At 42.1% G+C, this 24387-nt stretch overlaps 1 protein-coding gene across 1 annotated transcript in view; it reads right to left on the bottom strand.

The window, feature by feature from the left end:
* Positions 1–949: 949 nt before the first annotated feature.
* Positions 950–24387, bottom strand: part of dna2 (DNA replication helicase/nuclease 2) — a 102224-nt gene continuing 78786 nt past the window's right edge. The window contains exons 16-22 of the mRNA XM_048609149.1: positions 15644–15837; positions 10963–11052; positions 10698–10884; positions 9716–9805; positions 6286–6471; positions 3291–3437; positions 950–1943 (exon numbers count right to left, since the gene is read on the bottom strand). Coding sequence (XP_048465106.1) covers positions 1878–1943; positions 3291–3437; positions 6286–6471; positions 9716–9805; positions 10698–10884; positions 10963–11052; positions 15644–15837 — 960 coding nt within the window. The 3' untranslated portion in view covers positions 950–1877. The remainder of the gene's footprint in view (positions 1944–3290; positions 3438–6285; positions 6472–9715; positions 9806–10697; positions 10885–10962; positions 11053–15643; positions 15838–24387) is intronic.

Here is a 24387-nt window from a genome sequence, read left to right as displayed (position 1 = left end):
TCAGATATAACAATAATACAGTAAACTTCCAGTATTTCAGTGTATAATTTTTGTCGGTTTATCAAGAGTCCTGGTTCAAACAAAGGTTGTTGTACACACAGAAGTTACTGTTACTACACTCCCTTTAAAACTATACCATCTCTCTGCATTCTTCTTAGAAAAGTGAATCAGTCACGCTTCTTTGCATTAAATCTCATCTGCTGCAATGATTCCACAAAAAACTTTGACATTCTAGTCCAAGAAAAAATCATTACACTGTTTTCTGTCAGTAAACCAATTCCATATCCATGTAGCTACAATGCCTTTTATTCTATGAGTGTTACCTTTTCTGACAAAACTATCATATGGCACTTTATCAAATGCCTTTTGGAATCAACTGAATTATTGTCAGCAAACGTTTGTGTTACTTCTTAAAAACACTGAAGTGAGTGAGTTAAGCATGATACCATACAAATTCAAACTGACTTTATGTAATTAACTCACATTTGTCCCAATTAATCATTTCTAGAAGTTTCCTCACCAAAGTTAAACAGTTGGCCTATAGTTGCTGTTCTTTTACACTTTCTTTTCAAACTAGGGTGTCATAGTTAAAATTTTACTGTCTTCTGGCATCACCAAGTCTAAAGAAGACTTGAAGATTATAACTAGTGGAAAGTGACAGCTATTTTGCTAATGCTTCCTCCAGCGTGTGTGCCTGAACTGACTGTAATTTTATAGTTTCTACAGTTACAGTCTTGTCTGCCAACATTTTAATTCCTATTTATCTGTCTGATCTATTCTTACCCCATTGGCTTTCCCTCCCATTAATTATTCCTTCTCCGGATTGTTCTTTGTCCTTTTCCATACCTAGCCTAAATTTTATGATACTGCGATCCCTAAAAGGTCCCCCTTCTCAGTCGCAGGACAAAATCAGAGTGTTTCAATGTAAAAATGAAAATGTCCGTTTTGATTAATTTTTGTAAACTTTATTGAAATTGTTGTGCAGCTACAAATATGTATTAAAATAGGTACACCAGGTTAATGTGCTGGGAACTCCATAATGGTAATCAGTTCCCAACTGGTCCAGGAAGTCTCAACAATCTTAAATGATATAAGCAGCAGCCCAGAAATAGCATTCTACCAGACCAACAGTACATAAGCACGTAGCTACCCATTCTGGTGTACCACAAGATTTTCTACACTGCAGTGAACATACAGCTCCCCATTCCTCCTCCATCCCTGCAGCCTACCCCTTAAATGGCAAGGATTTAATTCACCAATCATGTCCACAAGCCACAAAGGCACTGCAATAAATGAGAAACAAAATGGTTCAGTTGTGCACATCAAAGCCATGAAAAGACAAACTGAGATGTTGAGTTTGGATATACATTGACCAAGTGAAATCTACACTGACTTTACAATCTCTTTTAAGCTCTGGAAGTTAACCACCAATATCGCTCATCTTGGCAACAGGATCTCAGAAATATTTCCAAATCTTTCACAGTGTTACAATAATGTACATGTTGGGTATTACACATTAATATGATGTGATGCAGTGTCATACATTAATAGAGTTTGAGTAGTGAGATGTGTGTTGGTGCAACATAATTTTGAGCTTAAGTCCACTTAATTTAGAATCTGGTAGTGATTTCAGTCTTTACGATTCAAGTAAAGTTGAATTCAAACTTCTTCAGAACTAACCAAACAACGTGAGAAATTCTGATCAATTAGTTTAGGTTCATATTTAGAGGCAGTAGGTCCACCTGAATGACAGGCGTAGGTCAGTCTAGATTGGCAGTGCTTATCCAGGAGGGAGATAGAGGTTCGATTAAGATGCAAGTATATCCCTTTCATAGACACATGACACTAAACAGCAGTTCTCCCCACATTCACATTTTTCAGGAAGACAAATGCACATGCTTTGCAACAACGATTGTATGTGCTGCAGCAGGTAGGTCAATGATGTGAAGCTAGTTAAGGAAAACCTCTGTGCCATACAGCGATTGAAGTCCACAGAATCACCCAGCTATGAGTGAAATCAGTAACCAGTGATGACTAAGGCTACTTTGCAGAAAGATAATCAACCGTTAGAAGGGTGCTCAGGCTTTTCCACACAATCCTATACACATGCATTAACAATCCATCAAGGAGGCACGATCAACCCACAGCAGAGCATTCTGTCAGCATTCCTAGTGGGGTCTTAGCACCCACAAACAGACTTGAGAAAGTGGTAAGATGGAGGTTTAGGGTTGTAATTTGTGTCATGAATTTCTTATTGAACAAAAACATGAAAACTTAGCAAAAAGTAATCTCACTCAGCACTTCACACTTAAGAAATACTATGCTCAGACTTGCTTAAGGAAGGCGCATGGCTGCTACTCTCAAACCCATGTGCAGGACAACCCAATACCTACACCCATCCACAGGACAGAACAATGTCTAGCCTCATCCAGTCCAGATAATACAGGCATGCAGCAGCTCCAATATAATATGTGAGAGACCTAGTACATTCAGAAAGGAAAAACAAAGTACAGGAAGATGCAGAACGAAATAGAAAAATAAAGAGTAAGTTATGGTCTAGATACACAATTCCATGAACACGGAAATGAGCTACTAACAGTCACCAACATTTTAGAATTTGTGAATAGGGACAAAGAGTGAAGAACAAAGTCTGTACAAGTCAATAGTTTGACCAGTTAGAGGACAGTATCATTTTAAATGCACTAATACAGAAAATGTATTAAAATGATACACAATGTAGTGCAAATTCACCAGGACAACAGCAAGGATTAAAGGATAGCTAGGTGGAGAGAAACAGAAGTTGTTTCCACTGGAGCAGAGAAAACCACAAGCAGATATCTAGAGGATAGCTGCACCTCCCATGACACAGGCACAGCATTTTATTTCATGTACCAACAATTTCTATTACTTTAATAAAGCGCTGTGGGTGCTGAAGATCTGAAACAAAAACAAATTGTTTAAGAAACTTAGCAGGTCTGGCAGCATCTGTGGACAGAAAGCAAAGTTAACATTTTACGTCCAGTGACCCTTCTTTAGACGCTGCCTAGACTGCTAAGTTTCTCCATAAATTTCTGTTTAAATTTCTATTACTTGTCTGGCTGAAATTGCCAATTAATGGGCAAGATCCCCATGAGCAAGGGGAATTAAATTGCACATTAGACTACACAGAGATCCTTACTGTCATAACAGGTGACTCTCAATCTCAGTTGTACCTCAGCCCAATTCCCAGTACTTCATCTGACTTTTTACATCATTTATTCAATAAATACATTATCACTTGTAAAGGATATCATTTGTTCAGCCTTCAAGTGATCAAATAATTTTTTAAAAGGAGCAAATTGGCACAACGTCGACATACATCCCACCATTATCAATTTGTGCTTGGGGCGAGTCAGTGCTACATTGAGTCTTCGCCAGTCCTTCAGTAACTCTCCAAGCTGTTAAAGAAAATCCAGTGCAGTTATTGTTGTTATCTATAATATTCATGTTTGGTGTGAAGATTCCACAGAGGTGTTCACAAGTCAAGCAATTTCAAGGTTTGTGTTTCATTCTTAATTATATTTTGAATTATCAGACTAATTTTGTTATCCCTTTCCCCAAGATTTGTTCAGATTTTCAAAAAAAAAATCCACAGCCATATCACATTCCACTCTCCTGATCATTCATCATCTTCTGTTGAGTTGCCGTGAGCAATTTCAAATTCTAGCCCTGGGTACAAAGATAGAATGTTACATCAGTTTGATAGGGTGAAGAAAATTAGGTTTTTTGTTAAGTGCGTCTCTTAATTCTAACCAGCAGCTAACACCGCTCAGCTTTGAATATAGAAGCAGGGATGTCTTGCTGCAAATGTACAGGGCCTTGAGACCACTCATGGAATATTGTGTGCAGTATTGATCTCTTTTAGAACACAGAAGCAGTGTCAAAGCAGGCCATTTGGCCCATCAAGTCCACACCCACCCTCCAAAGAGCATCCCACCCAGAGCAACCCTGGCCCCATGGACATCCCTGGACACTATGGCCAATTTAGCACGGCCAATCTACCTAACCTGCACATCTTTGGACTGTGGGAGGAAACCGAAGCATCTGGAGGAAAATCCACACAGACACGGGGAGAATGTGCAAACTCCACACAGTCACCTGAGGGTGGAATTGAACCCAGGTACCTGACTATGAGACAGCGTTGCTAATCACTGAGCCACCGTGCCGTTATTGGAAGAAGAATGTTCTGACCATGGAAGAAGTGCAACTAGGTTTACCAGACTCATTCCTGGGATGGCAGGACTTACACATGAACAGAGATTGGGTCATTAAGACTATATTCACTGAAGTTTAGAAGATTTAGTATGGGAATCTCATAAAAACCTATAAAATTGTAAGTGGACTAGACAGAGTAAACACAGGGAGGATGTTCCCAATGATCAGGGAGTCCAGAACCAGGAGGTCATGGTCTAAGAATACAGGGTTGGCCATTTAGGAGGGAGAAGAGGAGAAATTTCTTCACCCAGAAAGTGGTGAGCCTGTGCAATTTTCTGCCACAGAATGCAATCGAGGCTAAAACACTGAATGCTCTCAAGAGGGAGATACATACAGTTGTTAGGGCTAAAGAGATCAAACCGAGTAGGATGATCAGAATGGTGGAGCAGGTTTGAATGGTCTATTCCTGTTCATATTTTCCTCTGTTGATATCTCCACTTCTAGTCTTTCTCAATCTGACATTTTTTTTGTCACTTTTTCCCCAATCTTAACTCCCAATTAACTGAGAGATAGTAGGAACTGCCGATGCTGGAGAATCTGAGATAACAAGGTGTAGAGCTGGATGAACACAGCAGGCCAAGCAGCATCAGAGGAGCAGGAAAGCTGATGTTGCAAGTCTGGACCCTTTTTCTGCAAAGGGACACAGACAGGTTAACAAAGTGGGCAAAAAACTTGGTAGATGGAAAATAATGGGGGAAAATGTGAGGTCATGTACTTTGGCAGGAAGACTGGAGAAGCTAAATATTATTTAAATGGAGAAGGACTGCAGAAAGCTAGGACAGAAGGATTTGGAAGTCTTGAAGCATAAATCACAAAAAGCTAGCATTCAAGTTCATCCAGTAATGTGAAGTCAAATGGAATGTTGGCTTTTATTTCAAAGCAAATGGAGTATAAAGGTAGGAGGTACTGATAAAGAAAGGATACCATATTGGAATACTGTGAACAGTTTTGGATCTCTTATCCAAGGAAAGATATACAGGCATTGGAGACAATCCAGAGAAGGTTCAATAGGCTGATACTGGGTTACAGAGGCACTGTCTTACGAGGAAATGCCAAGTAGGTTGAACCTGTACTAATTGGAATTTGGAAGACTGGGAGGCAACCTTATTGAAATACAAAAAGCTCAAAGGACTTGAACAGGTAAATGTGGACAGTTTGTTTTTCCGTGTGGGCAAATCTAAGACAAGAGGTAATAAACCCTCAAAACAGGGTTGCACATTTAAGACAAAGATGAGACAGAATTTCTTCTCTCAAAGGGTAGTGAACCTGTGGAATTCTTTAGAGCAGAGGGTTATCAAGCCCAGAGCATTACGTATATTCAAAGCGGAGACTGATTGCTAATCAGTAAGAGAATCAAGGGTTATAGGGAAAAGGCAGAAGAGTTGAGGGTCATCAGATCAGCCATTATCTCATTGAATGGCAGAGCAGATTTGATGGGTTGAATGGCCAGTTTCTGCCAACTACATCTCATGGTCTTAATCCATTAAATCTTGTTTTTCTTTCTCAACAATTCTGTGTTTAATCCCTTTTGAGCTCTCTACTGTTCTCGATGTCCAGCAGCCTCTTCTTTCCCATATATTCTTAATGGGCAAAGCAAGGACCCCAACGGTGTCATATTTTCTTGCAGCTCGACATCCTGAGTTACTATTTCTTAATTCACTTCACTTGGTTTCTCTTGCTATGTAGGCTCTGACCACACACCTAGACTTAAAACAATTTCCCACAGCTGTAAACACTCTAATTATAATTCATCTCATCACTGAGCATCCTTTAAAATCTGGGAACCATTTCCATTCCATTCCAATATAACCAGCCTAACTGGAAATTGACAGGTCATCAAACTAACAGCCCATAATACATGGTTCAGCTCACTTCTAATAATTAAAATTACAGATGATTTTCACATAGGTTCTAATTTAAGAGTGGATGGATATTAGAAATAGGTTTAGCTTTCTGGAGTTACCATCCTCCTACTGAATTATACAGTAGGCTTATAGCATTGTTTTTAATACACATTAACACATCACTTACCTTTCCCTCACTGTTACTTTTAACAAAGGATACAATAATCACACTTTTGTCTCTCCCCTGGTACTTGTCCACTGTATTGACCTCAACAGCACTGAAGGCCTTGTCCCGCATCAACACAGCACAGATAGCTTTAAGCTGTTGTCTATAAGGTGCAATAATCCCAATGTTACAGGGCTTGCAGCCAACCTATGCACAAAACAAAAGTTCAAGAGTCTGGGTCAGCCACAGAAACATGATCCACAGCTTCCTTTCCACTTTAGGAAATCTGACTCCTTTATTGCACCTACAGTGCTGAGAGACTGTTAGGAAGGGAGTTCTAGGATTTTGAACAGTTGACAGAAAAGGAACAACAATCTAATTCCATGATAGGATGGTGGGTGACTTGGAGGGGAACTTGCAGGTGTTTGTATTCCCTGCATCTGTTCGCCTGTCCTTCAAAATGGTAGAAGTCAGGGGTTTAGAAGGTGCTGTTGAAGGAGCTTTGATGAGTTACGCTACATCGGTGGTGGAAGGAGTGAATGTTCAACGTGGAGGATAGGATGTCAATCAAGCAGATTGCTTTGTTTTAGATGGTGTCAGGCCCGAGTGTTATTGGAGCTGCACTCATCCATCCATCACGCTCCTGACTTGTGCCTTGTAGTTGATGGCCAAAATTTTAGGAGACAGGAGCTGCGTTATGTGCTGCAGAATTTCCTGCCTCTGAACTGCTCTTGCAGCAAAATTACTTATATGGTCAATCCAGTTCAGTTTCTGATTAATGTAGCCACCCCCCACCCGCAAGCATATTGATTGTGAGGAAATTCAGCTATAGTAATTCCATTACAAATCAAAAGTACTGGTTAGATTCTCTCCTGTTGGAGACTGTCATTGCCCGGCACGTGTGCGGTGCGGTTATTTGCCCAGGTCTGGATTATTATCATCAGTCCAAGTTTGGATGCTGCTGCTGCATATGAAAACAGTATCTGAGTCATAGAGCTGTACAGGCATGGAAATAGACCCTTCGGTCCAACTTGTCCATGCTAACCAGATATCCAAAATTAATCTAGTCCCATTTGCCAGCGTTTGGCCCGTATCCCTTCTAATCCTGAGACAACAAGGTGTAGAGCTGAATGAACACAGCAGACCAAGCAGCATCAGAGGAGCAGGAAAGCCAACGCTTTGGGCCTAGGCCCTTCTTCAGAAATCCCTTCTAATCCTTCCTATTCATGTACCCATCCAGATACCTTTTAAATGTTGTAATTGTACAAGCCTCCACCACTTCAGCAGTGAATTTCATTGTTTGTTTATTTTTCTTAGAATGCAGTAATTGTGAATGGTACTGAATATTGCACGATCAGCAGCAAATACGTTCACTTAAGATCTTATGGAGAAGGGAAGTCTAAGATAGTTAAACCCAAGGCAGTCACTACCACCTCACCTCTGGAGGGGAGCTTTGTCCATGTTTGAACCAAGACTGTAATAAGACCAGGAACTGAGTAGCCCGAATGAACCCAAAAAGAGTTTTGGTCACTGGAGTTCCCAAATTTTCTGGAATCTTCCAAGACCTCTGCTTTGAAGGCAGGTACTAAATCATTGTTTAAGTTCTCCGTCATTTCCTTACTGCATAACAATTTCTTGTGTCTCTGCCTTAGGCACACGCAAATTCATATTGCCCAATCATTTCCTTTTTACATATTTTTAAAAACCCTTAATGGATTTTTATATTTCATTCAAGTTCAACTTCCTCATTTTCTCCATAGATTTCTTGGTCATGATCTCATTTGATTTCCTGCATACCATCCGTCACTAAATACTTCCAGAGCCTCAATCCTCCTTCAGGTGTTAGTGAGAGAGATAATATCGGACGCAGAATTTATAAGTAAATGATCAAAGGTTCACACCATTCATGAGGATGTACTCAGCAAACCTAAGATGCTGTTAAATCTTTAATCAGTTAAAAGGCTTTAATTGATTAGTATGTACATGTAAATCCCCAAATTCCTTTCAAGTTTTATCAGTATAAATAAGATGTGATATTTTAGGTCAGACAATGTGCATTAGGTGTGAGACCTTGTTTAGAATCTGTTTGTGTTTTAGTTTGGAGTCAAACTGGTTTGATTTCTTAAGTAGGAATTTATAAAACATCATATTGACTGACTGTCTATAAATTGTGTGCTTTTTGAACAAAATAGAATGTATCTGCAAATACAATTTCACCCCATAGATTTGTATGCACATGCACGTTTGTGAGAGAGAATGAGGGGGGGAGCGCAGAGAGTGAGTGTGTGTGTGTGGGTGACACACACACACACGAGAATCTGTGGGATGAATTTGTGTTTGTAGATACATTTTATTTTGTTCAAAAAGCACACAATTTATAGGCAGTCAATGTGGCCTTTATAAATTCCTACTATAGAAATAAAATCAGTCTAACCCCAAACTAAAACACAAACAGATTCTAAACAAGGTCTCACACACCTAACCTGCATTGTCTGACCTAAAATGTCAACTTTTATTTACACTGAGTCCTTTAGTCCTCTCAGGACGGTGACTTGAAAGGACATCAGGAATTTACATGTACATATTAGTCAATTAAAACCTTCTAACTGACTAAAGATTTAATAGTATCTTAGGTATTTTTTCCACAGAATTTTTCACAGAATCCCTACAGTGTGGAAACAGGCCATTCAGCCCAACAAATCCACACCGCCCCTCCAAAGAGCATCCCACCCAGACCGAGCCCCTACCCCTGCATTCCCCCATGTCTAACCCACCTAACCTAAACATCCCTGAATACTACGGCCAATTTAGCATGGCCAATCCACCTACCCTGCACATCTTTGGACTGTGGGAGGAAACCAGAGGACCCGGAGGAAACCCACACAGACACGGGGAGGATGTGCAAACTCCACACAGATAGTCACCTGAGGGTGGAATCGAACCCAGGTCCCTGGTGCTGAGGCAGCAGCGCTAACTATTGTGTCACCGTGTACATCTCGTACATCCTCACTAATGGTGTGAACCTTTGATCTTTTACTTATAAATTCTGTGCCTGATACTACCTCGCTCAGTAACACCTGAAGGAGGACTGAGGCTCCGAAAGCTTGTGTTTTCAAATAAATCTGTTGGACTATAACCTGGTGTCATGTCATTTCTGACCTTGTCCACCCCAGTCCAACACCAGCACCTCCACATCATAAATACTTACATACACAATGCTATCTCCAGTGAGGCTGAATTGGAGAGAATCAAGACAAACACCTCACTCAGTCATTTGATTGGTTATAAAACCAGATTAGAAAACAATCAATCTATATTATTTAATGTAAGGTTATGAAATGCGTGAACATAATGACTGCCATTTTTGCCAGATGTGCTTTTGGTTTCAATATTTCACATTAGCATTGATCAGTGTGAAGCATACAATTCCCTCAGAGCTACGGACTCATACCTTTACCAGCACTGCTGTCAGGCAATACACCAGCTCAGCTTCGGTCAGGTTGCTCAGTCCATATTGTTCATCTCTCTCTGGAGCTGGTACCTTGGTGCAATGCAAACATATCAAACCTCAAATTAAATAACCTGTACAGACAACTAGTAAAAGAAGAAAATGCCATCAACAGAAAACGTGTGTAACCCACATTCAGTGTCTTTAACATAACACACTATCCCAAGGTACTTCACTGGAGCATCATAAAGTCTGACACTAAGCTATAGAAGCTAATGTTAGGGCAGGCCCCAAAAAATTGGTAAAAGAGGTAGCTTTTGGAGGAGTACTTTAAAGGAGAATAGAGAGGTGGGAATAGGGAATACCATTGCTTGGGGCAAATACAGCAGAAAGCAAGGCTACTAATACTGGAGAATTAAAATTGGGAATGATCAAGAGGTCAGAATGAGATAAGCAGATATCTAACAGTTATGAGATGGATAGATTTAAAGAGCTATGGGAAGCACAGGCTCTGAGGGGAGTCTAAAGACGATGATAAAAATTTGAAAATCTAGGCTTTTGACTGGAAGTCAATGTAGCTCAATGAGCACAGCGCCAGGAACCTGGGTTCGATTCCAGCCTCGGGCGACTGTGTGTGGAGTTTGCACATTCTCCCCGTGTTTCCTCTGGGTGCTCCGGTTTCCTCCCACAGTCCAAAAATGTGCAGGTTAGGTGGATTGGCCATGCTAAATTGCCCGTAGTGTTCAGGGAGGTGTAGATTAGGTGGGTTCTCGGGGGATGGGTCTGGGTGGGATGCTCTGAGGTTCAGTGTGGACTTGTTGGGCTGAAGGGCCTGTTTCCACACTGTAGAGATTCTATGATTCTACGATTCTATACAGGCAGAGTGTTTTGGATGAACAGGCCTATTCGGGGGAGAAATAGAGTGTGGCACACCAGCCAGTCGAGTTTGGAAGTAACACAGATGTGATTATGTGTCTCAACTCACCTTTTCAGTGTCAAGGAAACAAACAGGTTTATATGGCTCCAGGGCATCTTGTAGCCAGGTATCTTTCAGCCCAAGTACATGCAGCTCATTCCACTTGGGCAGCTGTAAAGTTGCAGTTGCTATTTGTTCTGACCCACATACCAACTTTCCTTCATATATTAACTTGTTGCTGAGTGACATAATCGTGCTGAAGAGATTTTAAAAATTGTTATAAGACAACAGAATTCATTTTTAGCAAATCAAATGTTTTATTTGAAGCAACTACCTGTTCATTCTGTACTGAACGTTCAGTTGAACGACCGCGTCAAGATTCTGCTCCAGATGTTTAAACAAACTCTCATCCATTCCCAGAGATCTGTTGACACAAACACACTAAAATAGCAATGGTACATGTGCAGGAGCAAAGAGTGAGGAAGAGACTGGGGTGGTGGGGGGGAGGGCACCAGACATCACAGTGTGGGGTCTTGGGATCCACGAATGGCAGATGGTGGGGAATGAGAGAGGGGAGGTGTGAGGTTTCAGGATTGTAAACATTGTTGCAGGAAAGAATTAAATTATACAGTTGATTACATTCTAAATAACATAAAACTCTCACTATAACCACATGAACAACAGCCCCTACTTCTTGGGATACTAACCAGCAGTTGTTGTAGGGTGTTTAAAACAAAATTGCTGGGCCTCAAATTTTAAAAAAGGTCATCTTAAACTATAAGGTATGCAATTGGTATACAATCTGAACATGACTGCCTAGAATCAAACATAATTAAATCAATAAAAACCAAAAAATCTGCGGATTCTGTAAATCAGGAACAAAAACAAAGTTGCTGGAAAAGCTCAGCAGGTCTGGCAGCATCTGTGAAGGAGAAAACAGAGTTAACGTTTTGGGTCTGGTGACCCTTCCTCAGAACTGATAGTGGCTGGGAAAACGTCAGTTTATATGTAGAAAATAGGGAGGTGGGTGGGGTAGGGAGTAAACGATAGGATAGAGCCCGAACAGAGAGAGAGAAAGACAGTTGGACAGACAAAGGAGTTGCTACTGATCAGGCTGGGAGGGTGAACAGTTGTCAATGGGGACTGTTAGTGACCAACAACAGGGGGTGTGTAATGGCAGGCTATTGTGATAACAAAGCCTGGTGTGTTGGGTGGGGGGGTTGGGACATGGGAGAGTTTAGGCCCTAAAATTATTGAACTCAATATTGAGTCCGGAGGGCTGTAGGGTCCCCAAGCGGAAAATGAGGTGTTGTTCCTCCAGCTTGCGTTGGGCTTCACTGGAACACTCAGCAAGCCAGAGACAGAGATGTTGGCCAGGGAGCAGGGTGGTGCATTGAAGTGGTAGGCAACGGGTAGTTCAGGGACTTTTTTGCAAGTAAAACGTAGATGTTCTGCAAAGTGGTCGCCAAGTCTACGCTTCGTTTTCCCAATGTAGAGGAGACCACATTGTGAGCAGCGAATGCAGTAGACTAGATTCTGGGAAGTGCAGGTGAAGTGTTACTTCACCTGGAAGGTATGTTTGAGCCCTTGGATAGTGGGGAGGGAGGAGGTAAATGGGCAGGTGTTGCACCTTCGCCGGTTATAGGGGAAGGTCCCGTAGGGCTGCGGGGAGGTGTTGGGGGTGAAGGAAGTTTGGACCAGGGTGTCCGAGGGAACGGTCCCTGCGGAAGGCGGACAAGGGAGGGGAGGGGAATGTGTGTCTGGTGATGGCATCTTGCTGGAGGTGGTGGAAATGGCATCTGATGATCTTCTGGATGTGGATGCTGGTGGGATGGTAGGTAAGGATAAGGGGAACCCTATTGCGGTTGTGGGAGGGCAATCAATGTTCCCACTAAACTACATGGGTGTGCAAGACCTTGCTCTGTAATAAATAATGTGAAAGAAATGAAAACGGAGAGTGAACACATCAAAAAATAATGACCACGTGAAACAACTAAATTTTAAAGGGAATATTGGCTGTAGGCAGTAACCAGCACAAATGAGGAAGCAGTAACTAAGAGAAATCACGTGGTATGTTTGGTTTTTTTTAAATCGCAAAGTTACAATCCTGTTGATCAAGTCATGCAAAATTACTGAAAACATTTAAATTACTTCTTCTTGGTGAAAAAATGGGAAGTATTCATTTAGTACCTCCGTTGTAGCTTCGTCTCCACAAAATCACCTTTACCCTTTATCAGCCACAGACTTCCTTTGCACTCCTTACTATTTATATGTTTGTAAAGATGACGGCGCACCTTTTTACGCCACTTGTAAATTTTTACTCTGTTTCTCTGGCTCCTGATTTCAGTTCTCCTCTCAACTTAGCTTTGATACTTTGGTGCTTGAATTTGCTCCCTATTGTACTATAAATCTAAAATCAAAAGCACTCATGTTGCCTTGTTTAAATTTTGCAAGGTTAGTCTTCAAGAAAGCTTCAAACTTAGATGCACTTCCTTTCCTACGCCCTCATAGGAATGAGTCTCCTTTGTAACTGAACTATTTCTTCTTTGACAGCCTCCTATAATCTCATTTACTGTTTTACCTGGTTATCTTTGTTCCTAACTCACTTGCGTCAAATCCTCTCAACTTTCTGAAATTAGCCCCTCAACCACTTAAATATCTTCACATTTTGATTGCTCCTTTTCCAATAGTACATGTAATGCTAGAATGATCTCTGTTCCCCAATGCCTCCTCATTGACGCATGCTCCATAAGTTCCATTCACCAGAATTAGATCCAGCATCATTTTTAACTTCACTGAGCTGGAAACTAAACAAGTAATGAAAGTTGAGGAAGGGTCACTCAACCCAAAATGTTAACTCTGATTTTTCTCCACAGATGTTGCCAGACCTGCTGAGCTTTTCCAGCAATTTTCTTTTTGTTGTTGTTAATGACATTTTTAATTGTGCAATTTCAAGAGTTCTTCCACCTCCTTGCCGTTTGCACGGTTTTCTCCCATCAATGCTACAATAATTAAGTCCCTAATTATCAATAGAATGTTCTTATATTTTTCTGAAATTTGCTCCTCCACCAAGATGTGTAATATAGATTACAAGCAATCACAAAACAGGTGTTAAATATTAATCAAAGTCTGAATTAGAACAATCAAGATCATTATTCCCAGGATATTAAGTAGGAGTACCTTTCATCCTTCTTCATTAAGGTTTATTTTTAACCAATATTGCAATCTTTAATTTCTTCCTGAACACTATTGGCACAAATTGCAAGTTTTCCATTCTTGCTCATTTTATTATCACAATATCAAAAATGCTCCCTTGGAAAGTATGCTGATCAGCTCACCAACTTTATTTCCCATGTTCCATGTATTCATTACAAACACTTCAGTCTACTTTGCATTTCACTGATGTCTGGACTCTCTCCTTTCAGAACTACTCTTTATTCTCATACTGTTTGTCTTCCTAGCCCTCTACACATCTACTCCCTAACTCCCTAGTTCCTTTAATTCACAAATTAGCATAACTCTCCCCCACAATACTGGTTAACCTCTCCATGATGACACTGGCCTTAGCCTATTTCAGGTGCAAAAACAGAAGTTACTGGAAAATCTCAGCAGGTCTGGCAGCATCTGTGGAGAGAAAATAGAGTTAACATTTCAGGTCTAGTGACCCTTCATAAGAATTGACTGTAGCTAGGAAAAGGTTGGTATGTATGCTGAAAATGGGGTGGGAATAAACGATAAGTATAGATGAAGCCCAGAGGGTAAAAACAAGAGTTGGGCAAACAATGGAATGGGTAATGCTCAGCCCGGAAGAATCAAGAGCTGCCAGTGAGGACCATTAGTAGCTGACAAGCATGGTTGACATGGCCTTCAGCTATGTCCAACCCAACTCCCAAACTTTGGCCCTCACCTCTTCTCTTCCCATAAAACGATAGGGACCCCTGGTCCTCACTTACCACACCACCAGCATCCACTTCCAAAGGACTGTTAGCCACCATTTCTGCCACCTCCAATGAGAGGCTATGACCAGATATATTCCCCTCCACTCCCTCGTCAGCCTTCCGCTGGGACCGTTCCCTTTTGGATATCCTGGTCCACTCCCAACACCTTCCCACACCCCATGCCATCACAGAAGGTATAACACCCTCCATTTATCTCCTCCTTCTTCACCATCCAAGGCCTCAGACACATCTTACAGGTGAAGCAGCAATTTACCTGCACTTCACTCAATCTAGTCTACAATATTCACTGCTCACAATCTGATCTGCTCTACTTTGAGGAAATGAAACGCAGACTGGGTGACCCCTTTGCACAACACACGTATGATCTGTCTGCCACTTCAACACACACCAGTGTTCCCTGGCCAACATTTGTGTCAGGCTTGCTGCGGTACTCCACTGAAGCACAGTGTAGGCTGAAGAACTGCATCTCATTTTCCACATGGGGACCCTGAAGTCCTACTGAGGACTCAATATAGAGTTCAATAATTTTAGAGCCTGAGCACTTTCTCTCATGTCCTTCAGCCAACCCCCACACACCAGGCTTTGTCATCTCATAGGCTGCTACCACAACCAACACATTGCCAGCTACCAATGGTCCCCATTAGCAGCTCTTAATTCTCCTAGGAGTACCTTTACCCATTACCGTGTCTGTCCAACTGTTATTGTCTCTCTCTGGGCTCCATTTTCACCTATCATTTACTCCTACTCCTTCCCCATCTTCAGGATATATACTAACCTTTTCCAAGCTACAATCAGTTCTGAAGAAGGGTCACTGTACCCAAAATGTTACCTCTGCTTTCTCTCCACATATGCTACCAGACTTGCTGCACTTTCCTGGCAATTTGTTTTTCTTTCTGATTTCAAGCATACACAGTCCTTTGGTTCTCAGTACAAGTGCAACAAGTTTACTTTGTACACGTTCTTTCTATGAGGATGGTTTCTCTGCTGAATACAATTCATTGCAGACAAGCTGCCTTTCAAATGTGGGTCAGACTGAAACAAAGTTGAAGTTCGTACCTGGCATCTGAGCTCTGAACAATGGGCGGTAGCTGTTGATGATCTCCCACCAATACAAACCGATCGGCAGCAAATAAAGGGCCCAGGCAGATCAGCTGGTTGATCTGGGATGCCTCATCCACAATACAAAAGTCAAACCTCCTTTGACTGAATATTGGGTGTTTCATTCCCATACATGTTGTTGCAACCACCAGCTGAAACACAATGACATACCATTAAAACCATCTGTACCATTGATCATAGTGGGGTAAGACCGACTTAGAGTTGTACAGCACAGAAACAGAGCCTTTGGTCTAACTTGTCCAACCACACATCCCAATCTGACCCAGTCCCATTTTCCAGCATTTGGCCCATATCCCTCTAAACCCTTCCTATTCATATACCCATCCAGATGCCGTTTAAATGTTGTAATCGCATGTACCGCCACCACTTCCTCTGGCAGCTCGTTCCATAAATGCACCACCCTATGCGTTAATAAGTTACCCTTCAGATCCTTTTTAAAATCTTTCCCTCTCACCTTAAACCTACGCTCTCTAGTTTTGGACTCCCACCCCCATCCCAGGAAAAAGACCTTGTTCCTCATGATTTTATAAATGTTTATAAGATTACCCTGCAGCCTATTTAGCCTCTCCCTATAACTCAAACTCTTCAGTCCTGGCAACATCCTTGTAAGTCTTTTCTGCACGCTCTCGAGTTTAACAACATCCTTCCTATAAAAGGGTGACAGAATTGTAAGCACCATTCTAAAAATGGTCTCAGCAAAGTCCTGTACATCCACAACATGACATCCAAATGCTTACTCTCAATATTTTGACTAATGAAGGCAAGCGTGCCAAATACTTTCTTCACCAGTCCATCCAACTGCAACTCTGCCTTCAAGGAACTATGTTCCTGCACTTCTAGGTCTCTTTATTCAGCAACACTTATGGATTTGTGACAGGTAGATCATGCCTCACAAACTTTATTGAATTCTTTGAAGAAGTGACCAAACATGTGGATGAAGGTAGAGCAGAGGATGTGGTATACGTGGATTTAAGTAAGGCATTTGATAAGGTTCCCCATGGTAGGCTCATGCAGAAAGTAAGGAGGCATGGGGAAGGGGGAAAATGTGGCAGATTGGACTCAGAACTGGCTGACCCTTAGAAGACAAAGGGTGGCAGTGGACGGAAAATATTCAACATGGTGCTCAGTTATGAGTAGTATACCACAAAGATCTGTTCTGGGTCCTCTTCTATTTGTGATTTTTATAAATGATTTGGATGTAGGAGTGAAAGGGTGGATTAGTAAGTTCGTGGACGATACGAAGGTGAGTCGAGTTGTGGATAGTGTGGAGGGTTGTTCTGGGTCACAAAGGGACATTGATAGGATGCAGAGCTGGGCTGAGAAGTGGCAGATGGAGTTTAACCCTGAAAAGCATGAGGTGATTCATTTTGGAAGGACAAACTTGAAAGCAGAATACAGGGTTAACGGAAAGATTCTTGGCAGTGTGGCGGAGCAGAGGTGTCTTGGGGTCCACGTCCACAGTTCCCTGAAAGCTGCCACCCAGGTCGATAGAGTTGTTAAGGCGGCGTATGGTGTGTTAGCTTTCATTAATAGAGGGATTGAGTTCAAGAGCCGTGAAGTTATGCTCCAGCGACACAAAAGCCTGGTTCGGCCACATCTGGAGTACTGCGTCCAGTTCTGGTTGCCTCATTACAGGAAAGATGTGGAAGCGTTGGAAAAGGTGCAGAGGAGATTTACCAGCATGTTGCCTGGAATGGAGGGAAGGTCTCACGAGGAAAGGTTGAGAGAGCTAGGGCATTTCTCTTTCGAACGATGAAGGATGAGAGGTGACTTGATAGAGGTGTACAAAATGATCAGAGGTATAGATAGAGTGGACAGCCAGAGACTTATTCCTAGGGTGGAGGTAGCTATTACGAGGGGGCATAGTTTTAAAGTGAGTGGAGGTAGATATAGGGGAGACGTCAGACGTAGGTTCTTTACTCAGAGTGGTTGGGGCATGGAATGCATTGCCGGAGAGGGTAGTGGAGTCGGCCTCATTGGGGCCATTTAAGCAGCTATTAGATAGTAATGGATGATAGCATAAGGTAGGGGTGGAGGTTAGATAGACCTTAGGTTTAGGGTAAAAGTTCGGCACAACATCATGGACCGAAGGGCCTGTACCGTGCTGCACTGTTGTATGTTCTATGTTCTATTAACACTCCCTAAGGCCCTACCACTAACAGTACAAATTCTGCCCAGGTTTGCTGTACCAAAATGCAACACCTCACATTTATCTAAATTGAATTCCATCTGCCACTCCTTGGCCTATTGGCCCATCTGATCAATGTCCCATTGCACTCTCCTCTGTCTCCTACCTTCAAGCCAATTTTGTATCCAATTGGCTAGCTCCCCCTGGATCCGATGTGATCGAACCCTGCTAACCGGTTTACCATGCAGAACCTTCAAACACTCTTCTGAAGTCCATATAGGCAATGTCTTCCACTCTGCTTTCGTCAACCTTCTTTGTCACCTCTTCAAAAAACTCAAACTAGTTAGTGAGACACAATTTCCCAAGCAAAAAGCTATGTTGACTAGCCCTAATCAGTCCTTGCCTTTTCAACTGCATGTAAATCCTGTCCCTCAGAATTCCCACTAACAATTTACCCACCACCGACATAAGGTTCACAAGTATATAGTTCCCTGGCTTTTCCTTTGCAGCCTTTCTTAAATAATGGCACATTAGCCAACCTCCAGTCTTCTAGGACCTTACCCATAGCTGATGACGACAAATATTTCAGCAACGTCTTCCTTAGCTTCCCACAAAGTTCTGGGAAACACTTGATCAAGTCCTGGGGATTTATCCATCTTTGTTTTAAAACTTTCAGCACCTCTTTCTATAATATGAACTCTTTTCAAGACATCAGTATTTTTTCCCCCAAGTTCCCTAGCTTCCATGACCTTCTCCATCGTAAAAATGACAAAATATTTGTTTAGTGTCTCACCCATCGCCTGTATTTCCACACATAGACAGCCACTTTGATCTTTCATAGATCATAGAATCCCTACAGTGTGGAAACAGGCCCTTCGGCCCAACAAGTTCACACCGACCCTTAGAACATCCCACTCAGACCCATCTCCCTCCATAACCCACCTAAGCTTCACATCCCTAAACACTACAGGCAAATTAGCATTGCCAATCCATCTAGCCTGCACATCTCTTGGATGGAGGGGGGAAACTGGAGCAGCCGGAGGAAACCCACGCAGACAGGGGAGAATGTGCAAACTCCACACACTCAGTCGCCCGAGGCTGGAATTGAACCTGGGTCCCTGGCGCTGTGAGGCAGAAGTGCTAAGTACTGAGCCACCGTGCTGCTCCCAAGTTCTTTTCTAATACCATTTTGTATCTTGGGCTTATGAGGCTGTTATTTTAGCATTCTGCTCACCATGTACTGTAGAATTTTTGTTTGAAGAGGCTGTCTGTGCTGTGCTGTGATGTTTGTTTCTGTTCAATCTTTAAGGAGCCCTATTCTCTCCCGGTTTACTCTTTTGCCTTTAATGCACTTATAGAATCTCTTTGGCAAATAAGAGTTCAGGAGAATCCAAAGATATCTCATGGCCCCTTTATGTCCTCTTCATTTCCCTTTGAAGTATACTCCTACTGTCCTTTTACCCTTCTGGGGATTCACTTGATCCTAGCCATGTATACCTGAAATACACCACTTTCTTTTTCTTGATCAGATCCTCAATTTCTTTAGTCATCTAGCATTCCTTACACCTACTAGCCTTGCCTTTCACACTAACTGATACATACTGTCTTTGAACACTCCATCTCATTTTTAAAGGCCTCCCACTTCCCATCTGTACCTTTACCTGCAAAAAACGCCCCCCCAATCAACTTTTGAAAGTTCCTGTCTTATACCATCAAAGTTGGCCTTGCTCCAATTTATAACTAACTTTTTGATCAGTTCTATCCTTTTCCATAACTATTTTAAAACTAGAATTATGATCACTTGCCCCAAAGCGCTCCTCCACTGATAACTCAGTCACTTGCCCTGCCTTATTTCCCAAAAGAAGGTCAAGCATTTGCTCCTTGTCTAGTAGGTACATCCACATATTCAATACTTACATACTTAACAAATTCCTCCCCATCCAAGGCCTTAACACAATGACAGTCCCAGTTAATGTTTGGAAAGTTAAAATCCCCTACCACCACAACTGTATTATTCTTACAAATATCTGAGATCTCCTTACATATTTGCTTCTTAATTTCCCATTGACTATTGGGGGGGGGGGCCTATAATACAATCCCAATATTGTGACTATCCCTTTGTTATTTCTCAGTTCCACCCTTATAGCCTCACTGGATGATCTCCCAGGAATATCCTCCCTAAGTACATCTAGTAATATTATCCCCAACCAAAAACACCACTTCCCTCTCCTCTATTGCCTCCCTTTTGTATCTATCCTAAAGCAGCTATACCCTGGAACATTAAGCTGTTAGTCTGTCGATCCCCAAGCCATGTTTCTGTAATAGCTACGATATTCCAGTCCTATGTTCCCAACCATGCCCTGAGTTAATCTGCCTTACCTGTCAGGCCTCTTGCATTGAAGTAAATGCAGTTTAATTCATCAGTCTTACCTCATTCTCTGTCAAGCTCTTGTCTGCCTTGCTCCCCTTATCAAGTATACCAGCCTCATCTTTTTCTCTTCTCTCTCTCTATTGTTTTTGTTCCCACCCCCCCACACTAGTTCAAAGCCTCCTGAGTCTCACTAGCAAATCTGGAGTTGTTGATTGGTTTGTCGAGCTGACTGATCTTCATACAAATGTTTTGTCTCCCTTCTAGGTGACATCATCAGTGCTATGCAGCCTCCGTTGAAGAGCTGTTGTTCTGTCCTGCTCTGAATTTATATGGTGTGGTCAGTCATGGTGGGCAGTCGTTTCTGGTTTCTTACTGTAATGATATGTAGTTGGGTCTATTTCAAAAAGTTTGTTAATTGCGTCAGTGGTTGAAAACCAGACCTCCAGGACTTCTCGTCCTTGTCTTGCTTGTCCTAGTACTGTACTTTGTCCCAGTTAAACTTCTATCCTCTACGTCGGAGTGTATTGAAATGAGGGAGAGTTGGTCATGCCATTGGTGCTCATGCATCCTGGTGGAGTTTCCTGCCCACCTGTCCTGTGTAGTGTTACAGTTACTGCATGGTATTTTCTATATCACATTTGTCCTGCTCATTGTGGGTGTGGGGTCTTTTGTCTCTGAGAGTAACTGGCAAAGTGCGGCTGTTGGTTTGTGTGCTATCCTTATTCCAAGAGGTCATAGGAGACTTGTAGTCAGTTCGCACGTGTTTCTAACATAGGGTAGGGTGGCCAGTGTGTTGGGTGTTGCCAGCGTCTTCTTGGTGTTGTTTGTTTGCCAGGCATCAGCGGACAAAGCTGTTAGGATGACCCTTGTTTGCAAAGACTCTATACAAGTGTTCCTCTTTATTTTTGCACAGTTCCAAAGTGCTGCAGTGAGTTATCACTTGGTTAAACAGAGTCTTGACACAGCTCTGTTTGTGGACAGTGGGGTGGTAACTGTTGTAATTCAGGATTTGGTCTGTGGGTAGTCTTTCTGTATATGCTGGTAAGGAATTCTCCATTGTTCATTTGTTCCACCATTATGTCTAGAAACAGGAGTTGATTGTTGTTCTCTTCTTCCCTGGTGACCTTGATCCCAGTGAATATGCTGTTAATATGGTGATGCATTTCTTCTAACTTTGCTTGTTTAATGGTCATGAAGGTATCATCCACGTACCTAACCCATCATTTAGGTTGGATCTAGGGGAGGGCTGTGTGTTCCAGCCTTGGCATAACAGCTTCCACTATGAGATCCGAGATAGATGAACCCAAGGGTGTTCCCATTAATTTGTTCGTATACCTGGTCATTGAAGGCGAAGTGTGTGGTAAGGCATTGGTTTAGTAATTTTAGCATGTTGTCCTTGCTGATGGTTTCATTGGAGGTTTTTTTTTTTTTCGGATTGTCCAAAAACGTGGCCAGTGTTTCCTTTGCTAGTGTCATGTCAATAGAGGTGACTAGTGCTATAACATCAAAGGATACCATCATTTCTTCCTTATTGATTTTTCTGTTCCTGATGTTGTCCTGAAATTCCTGAACACTTCACCAATGGATCAATCCACTCCATACACTCAGCACAGGAAGTGACAGTACTAGGACAAGCAAGACAAAGACAAGCACGAGAATTCCTGGAGGCCTGGTTTTCAACACCAGTGCAATTAACAAACGTGTTGAAACAGACTCCTTCTACATACCACTACTGTACAAAACTGGAAACAAGACTGCCCAGACCATATAAGTTCAGAGCAGGACAGAACAACAGTGCTTTAATGATTTCTGATGAAGGGTGTAGGCCCGAAACGTCAGCCTTTCTGCTCCTATGATGCTGCTTGGCCTGCTGTGTTCATCCAGCTCTGCACCTTGTTGTCTCAGTGCTTTAATGGAGGCTGCACAGCACTGACAATATCACCTAAAAGGGAGACAAAACGTTTGCATGAAAACCAGTCAGCTCGGTGAACCAACCAACAACTCCAACTGCAACCCGAGCTACAGATCTTCGTTAAAACATTAAACTAGCAAATCTCCCCGCAAAGATACTGGTCCCTTTCTGATTCCAGTGGAACCCGCCCCTCCTATAAAGGCGAACCCCAGAAGAGATCCCAATGGTCGAAAAATATGAATCGTTTACCCCTGCACCAGCTCCTCAGCCACGCATTCATTTGTTCTATCTTCCTATTCCTACTTTCATTAGCACATGGCACTGCTTTTTTTTTTAAAACTGCATGGATCAATTGGTGCGACAGTTAGAGGCAATGAAGAGTTTGCAAGAGCAAGGGAGTGAGACAGATGGTAGTTTCAGGAAGGTATAAAAACCGCAGACAGTCAGGTAGATATTTTACCACTAGGAATGGTAAGAAGGGTAGCCAGGTAGTGGAAGACTCTCCTGCAGCTATCCCCATCTCAAACAGGGATGTTGTTTTGGATGCAGTGGGGAGTGACCTCTCAGGGCAGTACAGCACTGATAGCCATGTTTCTGGTAGTGTGACTGGCTCTACTGTAATGAAGGGTATGTCAGGGTCCAAGCAATCGATTGTAATAGGGGACTCTCTAGTCGGGGGCACAGACAGACATTTCTGTGACTGTCAGTGAAACATCAGGATGTTTACATTGTCACATGTTTACAGGCACTTGTCGCACATCCAATCAAGTGCTTTGGAAATGGCCTCAGATGCAAAAGCAATCTCCCAGAGATAAAATAAAGAACTGTGTTTAAATGAATGTGGCAAAACTGATTTGCTAAGAGACAGCTGACAGAAGTTCAAAAGAATGAATATTTTTGCATCAGCAGGTAGTGGATAGCGATGCATTGCAGATACCTCTGTTGAGATTTCTGTACAAAAAAGTACATGTACACATGGCGTCAAATCAAGGAAAATGTAAAACAGTGAGGAGGGATGTCTGAGATTACAGGACATTAGGGTAATGGGTATAGTCTGAGGGGTGGGGGAAGAAGGTTTATCAGATCATCTCAAGATACCGCATAACACAGCAGGCAGATAGGCAGAAAATTCATAAATGATGAAACAAAGAACTGCAGATGCTGGAAATCTGGAAGAAAAACAGAAATTGCTGGAAAAACTAAGCAGGTCTGGCAGGATCTGTGGACAGAAAAGAAATTAACATGGAGTCGAGTCAAGAGAAGGATCACTGGCCTCGAAACATTAACTTGCTTTCTCTTCACAGGGACTAAAATGAAGTTCAAAGACAGGAAGTAGAAGGTCTCCAGCTTAGGAAGAAGTAGTATGCCAATCAGATGTGAAATGAGAAAGTGATATTTCTACAGAAGAGCTAGTCAATGAGCTGGTAACTTATTCCCCCATTGAAATTAACATGTTTAAGATTACAGTTACAGTTGATTAACAATATCAAGATAGGTAAATGGATTAGAAGCAAAGATGGGCAATGAACGAACCAAATGGTGCCATGATGCAGAACTGACTGGCTTTAAATTTGTTTCAAACAAACAGAGATAGCATCAATGTAGCTGTGGCTGGTCTGTCCAAGCAGACACGGCATTGGTGGTCACCAAAGTAAATCCATTTATGGTTGCTTCCAAGGTTTAAACACCATTTGGATCTCATTTGACCAAACCTTGGTCATCGTCCTCTTGCACTGACTTGATGGTTATCTCCACATGTCAGACATATGTCCAATTCATTCTGAATCTCTCCCTGACTGTGCTCTACCACACTTCCCGATGTGATTTTCCAGCTCCAGCTTGACACTATCTTGGCTTAACAACGAAATGTTTATCTTCTACTTCTGATATGTTGCTTAACAACGTCAGACAGCTACAACCTTGCTCAGTTAGTTTACATTCAGTGATTATTATCTGCCAGACTAGGTTAGTGTCAGATACACAACAGAAAAAGATCAAGTCACGTCATCAGTATGTCCAAAAAGAGGGGAACCTTGTTAACTTTTTATTCTAAATCCAGAAGGATTAGAAAAATTGGAATAGAAATATTAGGAAAGTTCAAACAGGGTTTCAGGGAGAAAATCTGAGGGAAATTAAGAGGCATGGCAATTAAGAGGCATGGCAATTAAGAGGCATGGCAATTAAGAGGCATGGCAATTAAGAGGCATGGCAATTAAGAGGCATGGCAATTAAGAGGCATGGCAATTAAGAGGCATGGCAATTAAGAGGCA

The sequence above is a fragment of the Rhincodon typus genome, chromosome 20 (assembly GCF_021869965.1).
Source record: "Rhincodon typus isolate 14 chromosome 20, sRhiTyp1.1, whole genome shotgun sequence".
Classification (NCBI taxonomy): Eukaryota; Metazoa; Chordata; class Chondrichthyes; order Orectolobiformes; family Rhincodontidae; genus Rhincodon; species Rhincodon typus.
Note: the sequence above shows the minus strand (reverse complement) of the source record. Positions and strands in the feature narration are given on the sequence as shown.